Source organism: Osmia bicornis, chromosome 12, assembly GCF_907164935.1.
Source record: "Osmia bicornis bicornis chromosome 12, iOsmBic2.1, whole genome shotgun sequence".
Classification (NCBI taxonomy): Eukaryota; Metazoa; Arthropoda; class Insecta; order Hymenoptera; family Megachilidae; genus Osmia; species Osmia bicornis.
In genome coordinates, this window is record NC_060227.1 from 8,480,927 (window position 1) to 8,498,604 (window position 17,678).

The 17,678-nt window shown below is 37.8% G+C and overlaps 1 protein-coding gene across 9 annotated transcripts in view; it reads right to left on the reverse strand.

The window, feature by feature from the left end:
• LOC114878208 (disabled homolog 2-interacting protein) overlaps positions 1-17,678 on the reverse strand; it is a 214,863-nt gene that overhangs the window by 60,498 nt on the left and 136,687 nt on the right. The window contains exons 1-2 of one of the 9 annotated variants that reach the window (XM_029191760.2): positions 14,349-14,409; positions 10,929-10,988 (exon numbers count right to left, since the gene is read on the reverse strand). The exons of the other annotated variants lie outside the window; for them this stretch is intronic. Of the exons in view, the coding sequence (XP_029047593.1) occupies positions 10,929-10,988; positions 14,349-14,394 (106 nt within the window). The 5' untranslated portion in view covers positions 14,395-14,409. Of the gene's footprint in view, positions 1-10,928; positions 10,989-14,348; positions 14,410-17,678 lie in introns of those variants that run through there. 9 annotated transcript variants of the gene reach the window in all.

A 17,678-nucleotide genomic window follows, 5' to 3' on the forward strand; every position in this document is an offset into this window, starting at 1 on the left:
TGAAAGTCCATCGATGCAATAGCAAAATGAACAACTACTTCTAATTCTACAATTTTATAAATATAAATTTGCAGACCTTCGTAAAATCTTTTGGAACGAGTTAACATTTCTCTTTGGAAGAGAAATTATAAAGGATCATACCGGGTAATAAATCACGCAACATTCTCAATAAAGTATCTCTCTTGCAACATGTACATCTGCACGGTTTCTACAGAGATACGGTTTAATTCTACCATGGAACGTGGTGAAATTTATTGTAACAACGATGCACCAGAACATTTCCACGACTGGCGACAGTCTCGATAAGGAATTGCACTCGATAAAGCGACATATACTTTCAATTAGATTAAACTTCCAAGCGCAGCCTGTAAGCAGAACACGCGTGTTCCACGCGCGTTTTACAACCCTCGTTTCCTACGACTTCCAAACGAAACAGTGCTACCAACCGAGTAACGATGAATTATCTTATTTGCATAAACACCATGAGACTCATAATCGAACACTTTACTGTCCGTATCTGCGGTAAATTCTCATTCGCCCTCGAGTAATGAAAAATCGTACTTGTAAGTTGGGCTTGCTACTTTATCCGGAGTATATCTATCAACTTATTGGAAATGGATTTAAACTTTTCGAATTATATTGAATATAATAATAGTACTAAACTTTTTAAATGATTATTTTTTAACTCTCATTATGATGAATAATGAAACAGAGGAAGACAATTTTTCCGTGCCTAAGTTCAGGCAAATAGACAATGTCGAATACATAAAATTTCACATCGAAATTCAACGTTTCTACGAAATTAACAAAATTATGAGTGAATGAAGGATGCGTTCGAGGCTCGCGAATACGAAGCTCCAGGGGATATTAATCACTTAAGAAATCATGGCTACAACGACAAAAAATATTTGTTATCCTGCAAAGGTTATCGGTCTTGAATCGTAAGTACCATTTCCCTTCGATCTAAACATTTTCATTGCAAAACCTCAAATAGAAATAACACAAACTACTCTGATTGCAATTTAAAAAATATTAATTGCAATACACTGTCTGACCACGTAAATAAGTGATTGCGTTTAGGTTATAGATTAGTATCTATTGTTAGAATTGCAGAAAAGGAAACATGGAAAATTTGTAACGCATAAAGTAGATATAGGTGATCGGTCAGGTGTGGCGCAGGTGAGAGAATGATTATGAATCATTCCAAGACCTTACCAATTGAAAGTTAACCATTGGCGTAATTAGGAGCCTGCCTAATTGTAGAAAAGAAAAAATACGACAACGTAAAATTAATTAATTAATAAAGCCAGAGGTCCTAGAGCACTCTAGAAAAAACTACGCCAATGCAAGTTGTTCATAGACTTTTCCGTCGTTATTAGCCAATTGCAGAAGGAAATTGTACTTTCAGCTTTCAATTATGAGAGAAAGAGAGAGCTCGATAACGGAAAGGGGCAGCTGCACCATAACGTCCTTCTTTCTTTTTTTTTTTACAGGGGAGTGGTCCAGCAATTTGCATACGTTGCTTGGACATTGGCCAGCATGCTTATTTCGAATTGGAATCAATGAACGAACAGTATTGCTGACCAGTTCAACGAGCAATCAGAAATTTGCTGGCGAATTGTCATTCAGAGACCTTTGTACGATAGAAGCACAATTTTTTTTTATTGCTTATGACTTTTGATAAAGGGAAAACATTGTCTTGTATAATGAAATTTTTCATTATGTTAAAATTCATAATTGAAACCATTTGTGATTCTAGGAAGAAGGATGCAGGTAACTTGGTAGCAGTTTGCAGCAAAATGAAAAAACAACCAAAATCTGCTCCTCCAGCGGTAAGAAATTCCTTGGACAAATTGATCTTGCTCTATTTTTTGTCTAATCAATTCAGGTTCAAAATTGTACATTCAATGCTCGATACCTTATTTACTGGCTATTCGTTTCTCTACAATGACTTTCGCTTCCGAAAGCAAGATTCCTAATGAATTATCGATCATTTGAAAAAGAACAAGATCCTGTTCGCACCTAACACAAATTTCCTTCGAGAATGAGATTTCGCGCGATTTAGAAAGCGTAACTCAGCTGGATCGGGTACAGTGAAAGAACACGTGGAAGGCATTTCGCGAAAGATAGTCCCTTACCAGGTGGGGGACAGAAAACGAAGAAAACGAGAGAACGAGGGCTGACCGATACGAGCTGTATGTAATTCGATTCCAACAGGCCCGTGGCCTTGAACGTCGAGCAACCACCGATCCCACCTGCTGTCCACGGTATCCACCGGGAACTACGCTCCTCGAGTGTCGTTTCGAAGGTGACGAACCCGTGGCACACGTTGTTCAGGTAGCCTGTAATGGGAAAACAGCCAGCCAGAAGACGTGTCTTCTAGTTGAGACTAAACAGTCATCTTCGGGACCATATTCAAGGTATTAGACAAAAGGTTAAAATATTTGAAAATAATCACGGATTTTTTAAGAAATCCATTCAAGAAAGGGTTAAAATAGAATCTAGGATGTGTAATTAATAAGAGACACTAGTAGTAAATATGATTCCCACCATTGATTCTTTTTTCTTCAGGGTAATATCTCGGCCCATAGAGTACCCAAAAGAGCCCAATCAATGCAATGGATCACCTCAACCTCGAACAGCTTTTCGCCTAGAATCTCGCGAATGCCACGAAGGACCATTAGCAACGATCACCAAAGTACCCGTAGCAGATTGCACCGGTGATTTCAAGGAAATCATGACCTTTGAGACCAGCAAAGGCGAGTGCCAAGCCGATGGACCCGCTTCGAGGATCCTCTACGGACCATCGACCGGAGGATCCAACTGCGCTGAAAGTCCTCGGAATTTACCAACCAGCATAATCGAGTGTAGATCTACGGCGAAAAAGACTTTAGCGAGGATCAGTCGCTGTCCGGACGTTTCTGCTCACAAGCCTGGCGATTCGACATCCGGCCTACACGATACCGTCGAGACTAGGGTCGACACAAATGGTCCAAAAGCATATGCGATCAATTTCTCAGAGGATATGGAAGGATCCTCCGCTAAGGAGGAGGTTGAATTGACTTCAAATGGGCATTGCGCGAACAATCATCAGCAACCTAAAAGAAAAAGATCCGAAATGTTGAAGAGTTCAACGATTCGTCCAGCATCCACAAAATTAGAACCTCCAACGAAACGTCGGAATGGCTTGGACTCTGTCGATAATCTTCCTATAAGTCTCTTCAATAGAATGCCTCGAAGCGAGGACTGTCCTCATCACAGATCGGGGTCAAACTCGGTGGAACGTGGTGAACGAGCTGCAAGCGAATCTTCTAAATTGTTCAAATGTGTCCTCGTACCTTCCAGCGTCACAGAGAAACTTCTAAGAGAAACCGAGAAACTGTCGGAAGATCGGACGAGACCGAAAGTGCCATCGCGGATGAAGATTCGTGACGTCGAAGCGAGAAAATTGTCGGAAGATTGCGCGAGGCCTAAGACAAGTTCCAGAGTTGAAGTTGGTAGAAATGGGAGTCGAAACGAAGCTAAGACAAATTCGGGAAGAGAAAGATCTGCCGCAGGATGCTCCAAGGATTTTGTGCCTGAAATTCGATCGCAGGAATTGCTCACCCGTTTCAGGGATTACTTCCCTCCTCATCAGCTGCAACGGTACGAGGTGTGTCGGTCGAAGAGGAATGGTCTTCAGGATCAGTGTCAACTGCCCATTCCGAGGGCTGTGATCGAATTGAAGAGGAAAGAAATGCTTTCCCGTGATTCGAAACAGAACTCGGATAGCCCCGAATTGACCCAACCAATGATTCTGGTTTGCAGTGACCATAAATCGATCGCTAATTGCGATGATAGTTTGAAAGAATACGTAGAATCAGTTTGCGCTTGAAATTATTATATTAATCAAATTGCATTTTCTAAATGACTTGATTGAAAATGATTGAATATGCAAATATCTGTAGACCGATGATAACATTGTACTAAGATTTTGGCAAAAGGAATTTAATAAAACTTATAAAACCAAAATGAGGAGTTCTTTTATTCTATTTTAATTTGTAGAGTAATGAGGTATTTAGCATTGAATGTACAATACCGAGCAAAGTAGGTAATTCAAATTCAAATGGTGTAAGGTCACAGACCTACGGAGGAGAGGCCTACCAGAAGGGGGGGCATTATTATTTTTCTTGAAGAAGCCTACTATGCTCGATACTGTATATATTCATAATTTGCACTTATGTATTATGTTTCTATAGAAGATAGCATTTCTTGAAATTTTTCTTTTTCCCTTTTTCTAATTACACACCCGAGTATCTATATTAAGATTTGTGTGAAAGAGGAAATAATTTTTTCAGAAAAAACGTTCAAATGTTCAGAGTTCCTCAAAAAAGCAGATGAAGGGAAAAGGTATAAGATCTATAAAATCTGAGGAAAAGTCTAAAAAATTAGGACCAGGAAAATATGGGAATCAGCTAAAGCCAGTGAAGTCCAGGGAATTGTACGCAGGAGCAGTTTACATTGATTGCGACTGTTATCATCGAAATGGATTGCAACACGACTGCCCGCGTACTTCTTGCGGTGGTAAATGATTTACAATAAACAAAACTGCAGAATGTTTATTTTTAAAACAATCATAAATAATTGAAAACGAGTTCGAAGCATTTGAATCTAGCAAGAATCTTCTTAGATTTATTTTTATTCGCGATAGGTCGAGCGTGCAGAGTGAAACCTTGGCCGAAATGCGATTTAGGAACCTATTTTATGAACAAATGGGGGAAATATTATGAACATTTAGACAGAATACCACCCACATCGTTTTGTGGGCCGCACAAGGCGTGGTTACAGTTTCTCGAAGAGGAGGAGAAGAAAGCGAGGAAACTGCGCGAACAACAAGAAGCACAAAAGAAGATCGATACAAAATCTATTACTAGTAAGAAACCTACAATTAGCAAAAAATGTGATAACAAAAGAACTCACATCTGCTTGTGCTGAAAAATTAGATGAATTAACCACACAGTGCATGATAATATACCTATAATCGAATATTATCATTGAATATAAAATTCATAAATATTTTTGTTAAAAAACTTCAATCACTTTAGCATCGTCCTTTCTTTGTACTTTAATTAATGTACCGTCACTGTCGAAATACATTATTTACACGTTGCAATGTAAAGCATGATTTTCATTAATAATAACTCTGCTTAGCTTTATAGCTAAAGATTATAGATTTGAAACTAAAAATCGTAGAAATGATCGAGGATAGGCAGGAAGTGTCTCAAGAAAGACGCGCAAACTGGGAGGGTCGATTCGAGGAAAAACAAAAGTAACTGGACATTTACGAGCGAATAAACATTCATCATAGGATTTCGACTAATTTGTATGAGACGTACGTCCAATCATTTGCGGGCTATTTACGTTCTGTGATTCTAGCCACGTTGGTAGCTCGTTACTAAAAGAAACAAATGAAGCGAACGTGTGTACCGGAAGCCATGGTACATAGCCGCTTCTCTGCTAAGAATACTGCTTTATTTCCGGCACCGGGAAAATGGGATACGAAAATATCTTGCATCTCTGGCTGGAAGTTGAACTAGAAATTCAATTTAAATTCTTCCTCAACCTAACCATCAGAAGAAGATGGTGTAAACCTCAGACAAAAATTCTTTCGAAGAACAGTACGATACATAAATTTAATTCGCTATATGAGCGAAAATTTAATAAAATTAAAAAATTCTAAATACCATTTTGTGTGATTAGGAAAATTGATAAAATTATTCTTCAGTAAAATATTATTTGCTAAAGTTACAAAAGTTTGCTGTAATTTAATCTAATGATTCTAACAGCTCTGTAAACTAATCAGTCTTCGATAGTTGAAGAACGCACGTGCGGTGGAGCCGGAACGACTCGTGCCAGCCAGGAAATAACGGAGCGCGATCCGTGCCCGCGAGCGTACGACTTCCGTTGCCTGAGGCCCTACCCATTTGCATCCAACATTTGCATCGCAACGACGACGATACCTGAATAAAAACGGGAAGCACTTTGTTCCCTCCGAAGCTCCTCTTCGACACTGTGTTTCAGAGAGGAAAATCAACAGAAACGAAGCAGTTCGAGTACGAAAGTGTCTTGCGAGAGAATTTCTTCTAAAACTTGTTTGTTACAGTGACGAGGGGCTTTAAATGTATTTAAGGTGCATTTGAAATGTGGCAACCGGAGGAATATAAATATCTTTGCATTTAAATAAAAAATGATATGAATGGGAGAAAAATGAATTGAACTAATTTCTTTCTTGAGGATTTTTTTTGTAAATATGTTAGATTTTTGGAGTAAAATTGATTAATTAAAATTTTCTAAGCTGTTCCATTTTCCATAGCCAAATATAAGAAACGAGCCCTATGTAAATGTTGTTGATTTTTGAAAGAAAATTAACTAATTCAAATTTTCCAAGCTTTCCCATCTTCCATGGTCAAAAATAAGAAAAGAGTCCTTTACTATCCTGCATCGAAAGGCATCATTATTCTGCGACAAAGGGTGCAACTTAAATTGCATCCACCTCACGACACCGAGAGGTTGCACCATGAACTTTACGGATATCTCGTGTCTGGTTCGACAGAAGAATTAGATCTTCCGCCTTCCATCCACTTTATCCTCTTCTTCGATCCCACGACCAACATTCTTCCTTCATTCTATCCTCTCTCATCCACCAATGTGTTCCTCCCGCGTGCCTTCTTCGTCGCTCCTAGATTCTCTATCACTTGGAATGTTCCTGGAGCTAGCTTGTCCTCTCGCATGTGCCAGCCCTTTTGTCTCCTTCCCTCTCGAATTCTTCCCGTCTACACCGACCTTTATTTCATCCTTTAGTCGTCTCTCTTTGTCCGTTCGGTTCCTTCGTTTTAAATTCGTTCCCTAGGACCGGCTTGTTTGTATGGTCTAGGCACGAACCCATGAACGCAGATAGGATCACGTTTTTCCACGAGACGGGAAAATCCTTGGTTCGGATCCAAGGTGGATATTTTAGGCACAGATAGGAAATACTGGATCGTCGGCAGAAGTCTGTCTCCGATCCTTCCTGACGAATTTCGGAAGCTTCCTACTGCCTTTGAATACCGCCTCGCGTACGGCAAACATTTATTATCGTCGATGGTACCTTAGGTGTCTTAATGGTAACTGAAACCCTCGTGAGATATTTCGGAATAGCCGAGTAAAAGTTATTGAAATTATCCAATGTAATTTAACAAGTACAACCTCTACTTTCTATGAATTCTACTGAACTGTAACAGCAGTTCCTCATAAATTCCTTTCAACAGCGGAGTAAAAAATTTTGATAAATACACCATTCAAGCGTGAACAAGTTGGTTCAGGCTTTGAACAAGACACGTTTACTGAAAGATGGTTGGCCAACGTGTGGTGAACAGACGTGGGAAAGAAGTGAGATTTGAAAGGGAGAGACGTGGCAATAGAGCAGCCTTCTGTAACTAACTTGGAAACACACGATTCCCTAAATTACAGAATTTTCAAGGGACCTTTCAAATTTCAGTAAATTAATGCCATCATTAAAAATCCTATTCATCTTCCATGATAATTTGAATGCTCTGCTCTTTTTTTTTTTATTTATATAGTCACTTGACATAACGAATCCAATTCATGGAAATTGATTTTCCTTTCGCGCGTATCCTTAGAATTATCCTTAGATAGTATCATTTTCCAGGAAAAGAAGGAGGAGCTATGTTTCACAGGTAAAACAGCGTATAAGATAAAAGAGGTTAAATGGACCCCGAGTGAAAATTGATTTGCTTGCGTAAGAAGAAAAGGCCGAGGTGAAGAATACGGTATCACCTTGCACGGTCAACGATCCGACGAATGGAACGCCTTATACGATCGACCGTGATCTTCTCCTCCACCTTGTAGGGGGTGTATGGCCATTAATGGCTGTTCATACGTTGCCTTACTCGTTCATAGGCGTAGAATTAGCTACGTACCTCCTTACTACATTGTTCCTTAACCCTTTCGACCTGACACTGTTACTCTGTATCCTCGCATTATTTTTCGAATCATACTTTTTGATATTCTTCATTGATACATCAGTAATTAATTAATAAGAAACTGAAATATTAATCGTAATACCACGAAGAGATTATTTATATTTTTTTCAAAAGTATTGCAATAATTTAATAGTGGATTTGTATGATTTTATGCAATGCATACGGTGTTAATTTATTAATTAATTACTGAATTGAAAAATCGAAATTAATCTTACGCCATTGGAATTACACGTATCGCACAACATGTGCTTGACTTCACCAATTGCTTTTTATACCCGGTTGTACGTGTTTCGTGATACAAATGATAAGATCCAGATACTTATTTGGAAACAGTCGCGGAAGGGAACGACTTGTTTTACAAAATTTTATGCAGTGTATGTATTCTGCAATCATATCAATATGATATAGAGAATGATATGTAAGTTTCTATTTCGAGCATACACAGGAAGTTAATAAATTAGATAAGAATTTTAATTTAATTTAAATATTCCAAAATTTTTAATTTTCAATTTTCGATCTCTACTGGATAATGAAGTTTCAGATTAGAATGTATAAGTGGCGCCACGTGTAGGAAGGTTCTACTTTATCTACACAGAGTACTAGTTACCAACTAGAGATAACTATCGGTAAGGTGATTTCCTGCAATGAATATCATAGTTATCATTTAAGCTCTTAACAATAGGAATTTTTTAAATCTTGATAATTACTTATTACAATTTTTTAACTATTCAAGAATTCCAAGAAATACCTACAGTAATAGTTAATAAGATAAAATTACTGTACTTGACACTAATACTCTGACACTATTTTTACAAAGTATAATTAATACTTTAATAACCCGTCTTATTAATTTGTGACTTTGATGCTCAAATTTTTATTTTATTATTTTTTACTGCTTTAATATCACGTGTTAATTACAAATCCATTCAACATGAACAAAAGACTCATCCCATTTTATTCAACTTTGCCATTAAACATATCCTTTTATAGCAGTGTATTGTTCTTTAGACAGCTAAATTACTTTGCGCATTCAATGTTTCTTTCAACAATAACCACTTTCCAGCTGAACAGTTAACGTCGAATCGAATCGTCCCACGAACTTCCGTTCGTCCGATTCTTCAACGAAGAAACTTTAACGGTGTCGTGTAAACATTTGTAATTTAATCAGTGGACGAGAAGCAAGCCAGTTAAAACGAGGAAATAAAAAGAAGCACGACAAATTTCCCTGTGAAAATCCACGGCTACACGGTGTGGCCGGGGAAAAAATCTAATTTTACGTCACCGTGAATAATTAAAGTTTTACAACGAGCCACCGGGGAACGAGACGAAAGTAAAAACGTGTCCTCGCGTTCTATATAAATTTGAACAAATCTTTTTATTTTCACATCAACGATTTTGTGGCACCACTTACGCCACGAGTGTAAAAATAAATCGTTCGAAATGAACCGTCCAATTAGATCATCTCGTGAATACTTAGATCATTTTTGTTAAAAACATAAATAAATCATGCGATGATCTAATAATTTCTTCCTCCGTTTTAAAGAAAAACAAAATTATTATATAAACTACAAAAAAGTAGAAGAAACGAGAAAAGACCGGAGACAGTGCATACATCAGTTTCGCCTCGGTAATTAAGGTAACTGTGCAAGTAATTAGTTAATTCCGTAGTTAGGCTCACGCCTACGGCATTCCAGTGTACGTAACCTTGCAGTGAATTTTTTTTTTTACCCAAGGCGACGATCACGTAACAATGCCTATTAATAAGAGGATCCTCGCGTCGAATTGCAAATTGGGTGATTGTATCGTTAGCATTTTGCATACGACTTAACAGTATTTTTCATGTACACGCTCCTTTTGCTAATTAAATTGTCAACGATACGAATCCTAATTTCTTTCGCCGAGTGGGTACAGCGAATGAGCCTGCCAAATGATTAATTACGACTGGAAAGTTAAGGGGTGCGAAGCTCGCGTCGCAACTCTATCAATCGCGAACAAAGAGCAATTTCTTCCGAGCCAGTTTGTATACCCTATTGTGCACGCTAAATTACCGTCACCTTGCTCAACAAGCAGCATTGTTCTTCGCCTGAATTGTCCTGCTTCTATCTACGCGTAGGTTTCCATCGTGGAGGCTGCTTTTCGAGGCACGGTGACGAAACACAACAACCTCGAACCGCGGAAACACGCGCCGCTTTTCACTGCCGATCTTGCCGGTCTCGCGGATTATTACGTGCGAGGAAATGCGCGAGATCGAAAGATCGATAATAATAACAGCTGGCTGACAACGCGTATAAAGCCAGGGTCACGCAAACCCTGACTCCTGGTCAATGAACCTTTGAACTTTCCACATTTTCAATAATTCACAAATTAACTGTGCTTGTGATTAATTTGAAGAACGATAGAGGATACTAATTATTTCCTTTTTTAACGAGGATTGTGAAGAAACAAACTTGTCCCTCTTCGATGCAAGAATCATGACATAAAAGTATCACGGAATACCATTTACGACGTATCAATTTAAAGTTTAAAGTTCTAAGAAAATGACTATATCAATGATTCGTTGTGGTCCTTCAGGGAAACAAACGATAACTCAACCAATTCACAGTTTAATATTAGAAATACTATTTCATTAATATTAAGGATGTGGACAAGAAATTGATATAGCTATTTTCCTCAGAATTTAAGCTTTAAATTGACATAGAATAAGTACTATTTTCTAATGCTTTTATATCATGAAATCGCTTAAGACTTCCTATGTTATACAGCAACCTAATATTTGCTAAGGAAGTTTCGCAACACAGCTGTTTGTACAGCGGTAACTGTGTACCCACTGGTCGACAATTAGAGGTATGGTTCATTAATTATTAATTAAATCTCATACGCATGGATGGGTACAAATTCTAGACTCACCTCGATTCCGTCGAGATTCATGTCGGCTACTTTTACAGTAAGATTTTCCATTGGACTCACCTGAAAGAGAAAAAATTCAATTCAAAGTAATTAATTTAACAATTATAAACTTTATCGATCGCTCTTGTTTTTTCTTCATTGAAAACTCGCGAAAATGAATGATTACAGGATACCGAGGTCGCGGTTCAATTATAATCAGACATAAGATAAAGAAAAAGTAAGTCGATTGACAAGTCCAGAAACCGTAGACAGTTAGTCGGTTCAGTTACATAGTCCCGTTCGGTGGTGGGCGCGTTCCTTAGCGGGGACAGCTTTTTCACGGCGCGACGCGCGGCATTAATGGACATCCCGAGCGTATCCGAGATGCACGCTCCAATTCTTGGGACGTTTCGCGACGCGGCGAGCGCACAGGGCACGCTTCGCCGCCGGCGAACACGAGGACGCTCGACGTCGCGTCGACACTTTTGTCTAACTGTACTTGACGTGCAAGCAGCCACGGATTAATTGCGGCCTGATTAAGTGCGTCGCCCGAGAGATCCGTTCCGGTGATGTCTTTGCGCTGAGACGGCGGCTTTCCAGCAGTCTATTGCCGTCCTATTAGAAGTAGTATCAAGAAAATTTTTCAACAATTTTAACATTCCAACTCGTTACGAGTGTAGATAAAAGAAAGACCTAAATTTCCTGAGTTTGCAATTTTTTCGCAGTACCAATGATTTGAATAATTACGAAAGAAAATTCTAAGTAAACAAATTAATTTCTTTCCTTGTTTTTCCCGAAGAGATTAATGATAATGAGCTGCGTTTCTTGTTTTTCGATCGTAACTCATTAATACCTCTGACTTAAGGAAACTTTCGATTATTAGGTATGATTGATTAGACGTCCAATTAAATTCCTAGTCCGGTGATAAAAGAAATTGTACACGTGAAAGCAGCTTTCGCGAACACTCGGGAAGACTCTTTTATCAGTTGGCCCGCAGGGCAAAATTCCAATTAACAGTCTCGAATCAACGAGCCGGCCATTTCGGTGAAAATTTAATTAACCTCTTGCACGTTCAAATTGTGTGAGAGAGAGAGAGATAAAAAAAAATTGAAGCTTCAAACGTTTTGTAAAATGTACGGTTCGAGCGTGATGAGTTTGGTCGTTCACGAGTAACAGGCGTCAGCTGCAAATCATCTCGGTGAAATTGACATAAATAATATGAAATTGCACGATTTAAAATATGTAATGAGAACTCGCCAGGCGTTTGATTTTAATGTTATTCACCTTTGCAGAAAATTTAAACTCCATTTATAATATTAATATTGCAAAAATTCGAATTTTTAGAATTCTTTTTTATATTATATCGTTATTTTCTCTAAGGAAGTCTGTTTTGATCGCGAGTGTACCTTTAACATTCCAAGGCGAATGAAGAAATTTCCGAGCCAGTGAAATATAACTGAAGAGAAACGTATCGCGAGAGAATTATTCGTGCAATCTTCGATGGAATTTTTCAACTACAATGTACGACGGGTTCGTCTCGTCTTTTCGCTCCGATTTGACCGAGGCGATCGTGTTATTATTGAGCGATTGCGCGTACGTGCCTTGCATAGGATATCTGGTACAACAGGAAGCGAAGCACGTGCCTCGAATCGCTCGTGAAAGCCGGAGATTCGCCTCGAAATGTCAAGGAACTGCATCAGCCAACTGATGGACGCCAGTGAAAATCGGCGCACGCTCGCTTTCGCGTCTTCTTTTTACCGCGTGATCATCGAAAACCGGGCTAACTCACCAAACATTTTTTTCATTTCGCATAGAATTCTTTATTAGCATTAGTTTTGCTTCTATTCTATCAATAATGTATCAGAAAATTAATTACCGCAAGTTGTTATATCAATAGATAATAATGAGCTACAGATTAATAAGTCAATCATTAGCAAATTACTTAGTGTAAGTTACTGGCATCATTATAACAGCAAACTATTGATTATGTCATTAGCAATAATTTATTCTCCCCATTAACTATAATATCTATAATATTACAGTATTATATTAAGAGTAAATTATCGCTAATAACTAATTTACTGGTATAATTAGCAACTTGATAATAACACAATAGATTACAGTAATTAATTACCACAGATTTCATCCATTTTCAGCTGTAAAAGTCAACTAAACTATTTTATACCCTATCTCACAACTATTTCCAAAGCGTTATTTCTTTCTCGAACGATTGAAAATTTTCTCAGGGAAGCAAATAAATAAATAGAATTAAAAGGGGTAGCGAGTGATCGATCCAATTAACGCGATTACAGTGTGAAACACAGCGGAGCCGATAAAAAGTCGGAGCAGTAATTCAACGAAAGGTATTTACAATGCCTTAATTCCCCTCGAGAATGAAAATGAATTTCTATGGCTTTCTACAATCCTCTATTTTATCTTCTTCATCCTCCTAAGGAAAAACACACCGATCCTCCGCATTAACGGAGAAACACAGAGAAAAAGAAGAAAGGGTCTCTTGATACAACTTAATTGCCAAGCGACAGCTATTAAATGGGCTGTATAATCAGCGGAGAAAAAGTATGCTCGAAAAACATGGAGACATGCGATGAATCGATGAAATTGCTCTGACTTTCTTGATGACTCCATTGCCTGATGTCACCATGTTCTTCGCGCTGACAATGCATTTCTCGTCTGTTCTTTTCGTTTCTTTTCTTTTTGGAATTCGAAAAAGAATTCGAGAGACGTTTCTAGGCTGAATACGAGATATTTTTCTAAATACGTTTAGGTTGCAACGAGAGCTAAAGCGAAGGATTAAAATTATAATACACGACGCGTTTACCTACAATGTTTAGCAGTTAGTTTCGTATTTAACAACCCCGGGGCTCCTGTAGCGCGTTAGAAGTTCAAATTTAAATCCCTGTTCCACAACTTTTTTTATCATTATCAATTCACGCCAAGTCGCGTTCTCCAACGCTCGCGAATCGCTTTTGCACGCTCGTAAACAATATTACGAGAACGCTCGCGATTTTCATAAAACCCGCAATAAACGTCATTGTTCCGGCTTCGAAATTGCGTACAGCAAACATCATTTTCTGGTGTATTGGAAACCGTTCGGAACGGAACTTACGAATATTCGCAGCTGCAAGAATTACGCGAAAAAGTCGGATTTTCCAGAAATTAATTAACGAAAATTAAAATAAAATTCGATGCTGGGATATTGTACAGCGGTGAACAGAAATATTGGCATTGGCCAGATTAAATCAATAATTAATTTTCAATGAAAAATGATGTCGATATTTTCGTCTGTACCTACTGTTTCAACTAGATAAATAATTGCAACTAATTATGTTTAAAACAACTAGTTCGATATGAATGAAAAATAAAAAGAAAAAGTTCGAACCAGATACAACGATAATAGAAAGAAAAAAAAAAACAACGTACGCTTGTAACAATTTCCAATATCCTGTGGCACGTATCGGATTCTCATGTTGCTGACGCACTCTAATTACAGGTTATCCAGCAACCCGTGCAAGCGGATCGTCCTTCAGTAATTATTAGATCATCCACGAATAAATCTGTCGGATCGAAGAAGCCTCAAATCCGCTATTCCAGATGCCGTTGCGTCGACGCTTTTTCCACGTTTAATCGTGAAAACGATGAAGTCACCCACCTCATTGTTTTACATAGGTATCGAAGGAAACATCCTCGTCAGATGTTTTATTTATAATCCTTGAGCAATCGTGCAGATATTCCGTTTGCATCGAACAATTGTTGCTTCTTTTATATAACATTTCCTTTCAGCTATCCTTGGAATAACGATAAGGTGAGTGGTTTTCGAATTTAAGATACTTGAAATATTACTGCTAGCAAATAAATTTCCATTTATCTTGTAAATTTAATTAGTTTTCCATTTTGAGCCAACAGGTATTGGTTAACATAACTTTCTAATGAGGATACTGCTTGCAATCTGACAAGTTACTTGTCAATTTTATTATTAGATACTCGTACAAATTTCTAGTTATCTCGTAAAACGATTGGTCTTCGATTTTAAATCGATACTGATGAAGACACCTTTCTAATGAGGATACCACTTTGATAAATTAGTTGTCAACCGATAAAATGATTGATTTTTGACGAAGACATTTTTCTTCCTCGATATCCATTCTATGGTCCCAATAATGATGCCATTAATTATCAATATAATTAACAGAGTTTATTAATTTTTGAATAAACACTGAACCAACCACGAATTTCACTATTAATTGAGACACTATTTCTGTCAATATTGTTCAACGAATCAAATACTGATGGCAACAGATTCCATCGAGCTCCAGTGAACTAGGAAAATTGAAACCCTCCGTTCTAATACAAAGCTCGATTCACACCCAAGTATCATATCTGTCCCGTGGGGCCAAGAATAGCTTGGTCAATTTCATCGACGATGATCGCAGGACTGGCAAATGTAGTCGTTAAAAGTTCAACACTCGTTAACACTGACTTCGTTCACTCGCTAATTAACCATGAATCAACCTGTCCCGCGATAGTCCCTTAAAACTATAACCATCGAGTTGAACGAACTCATTCGATTATCCACTTGATGTATTGATCACGCTTCAACATCTTGGGACAGTAGGAGAGGATCATTTCAACTGAAATATATCGAGTTCGATAAGAAGAATTGATTATAAAATGTCAGAAATTACACGAGAGAAGCTGTGACGGTGGAAGAGGTATGGGAGATAAGAGATGAAGTCGTGAACGTAACAGCGTCCACTTCTCGACGATTATTATTCAGTTGGAAGATAAATAATGACGTTCTGGACACGGGATCGATTCACAAAAGGTCTTCAAGCTTGTTAGATAGCGAACACGATACAGTCGGCAACGAACTGACGCGAGCGGAGGCCGAGTATGAAAGTAAATATTAACGCGACCTCCCTCGGTTACGCTTGCGGTCCGCGCCGTACAGCTCGTAAACACAAATCGCGTGCTTGCGAAGAATGTACAGAGTGATATAAACAGACCGACAGATTTTCAGTCTATCCAGTTTTCTATTAAAGACGTTTGTTAACCCTTTGACTGTTATGGACGCCACATATGCATCCGATGAAAGTTATCGGTGCAAACTATGGAAGCGTATCTGCGACCCTAGATTATTTCTTGTATATACTAATCATAGTTATCAACGCATATTACTAATTACACACCTTACGTTATCACATTATAATGATATAATAAAACACTGAAAAAGAAAAACAAATGAAAAAATAAACTGAGAAATGAAATGGAATATTATCTAGAAGCCTAGAATCCTCAGCAGACAAAGGGTTAAACAGCAATTCGAATATTTAGTTTTCTTTAACCCTCCGATTGCTATCAACCCTTACAAGTACCCTATCTTTTCTTATAAATAGAAAAATTATTTAATTTTAAAATCACACTCTTTTCGATCGAAAAAATAAAACAGCATGAAGATCATTTTTACTTTCAGATTGCAGCAGGCATTTCAAAACACGTCAGAGTTAATCGTTTCCTGCTGAATTCCTGGATATCTTCGCGTCAACGGGTTCGGCAAAGTGGCGAACACAAAGTGTATTTTGGGAGCTCGAAACCTTTCAGGCTCGTCGTCTTTTCGACGATTTGTGGTCGTCGGACGTTCCGGTTCAACGATGCCGTAAATTCGGCTGAATTATTTCAACGCAATAAATATCGTCGCTTCTCTACGTTTCTTTCGGACTGAGGTTGCTAGCAAAAGGAGCTTTTTAAGGGTTGCTTTATCTACCACAGAGGAGACGTCTGAAAATTTATTTCACTCGATGCTGAGTGTGCTCTATTAAAAAGTAATATACAGTGTTGTTCATGAATTAATAAATTTTTATATCAGATTATACTTGTTCGTTCATTTATTAAATAATAGTTTAACCCTTGAACCGCGGAGTCTGGACTATGATATACAAAATTAAATTAAAATTATGATTACAGATCAAATTAATTGAACAAATCTCTCACGAATAAATAATCTGTTAAATAATCCTGTTGGAAGGGTGGCAGTCTTTGAGTTTTGTTTTAGATTCTCAGTGCACGAACCGTCCGTTCATGCACCATAAAAAGTAAATGGACCGTGGAAAATTAATCACCTATGTTATTTATAAGCGCGAGGGAATCTGCTTACCGAAAGTGTTGTGCCATTTTTCATTTAAAATTATGAACTCAACGGTGAATTCACTTAAACCGAGTTAATTACCCAAAAATTCTAGCAATAATTTAATCATCATTTTTGAGAATGTCGTATTGGGTGAAATACTTGGTAGTTTCACGTGGTTGAAGCCAGAAAACGCATCTGTGGCAATCGTATCAACTTGTTCTCGTTTTTCCCACGAGAGGTTTTCTTTTATGGGAAAGTAGAGGCGCAGTTTTAACGAGCGTAGGCCTATAGCATTGCATACGTGCTCACCTACGTTCCTTGTAAATCTTGCGTGTCGTTATCCTACGCACCGAGCTCCGAATTGAATTACCACCAACAAGGTAACTAGCCGAGAGTCACAGAATTTTCTCTACTTTCACCCCTACCTTCTGTCGTTCATTAAAAAAAAATTACATCTAACTATATTAAAATAACTAACTAATTTCTATTAAAATTTGCAGTGAAAAAATTCGGATTAAAAGTTAAAAGGCTTAAAATAGTTTTTCCAACTCTAACTTAATTACCGATACTTAACCATCTAAATAAAATTATTTATAACCAATATAATTATATGGATCATTGCGAAA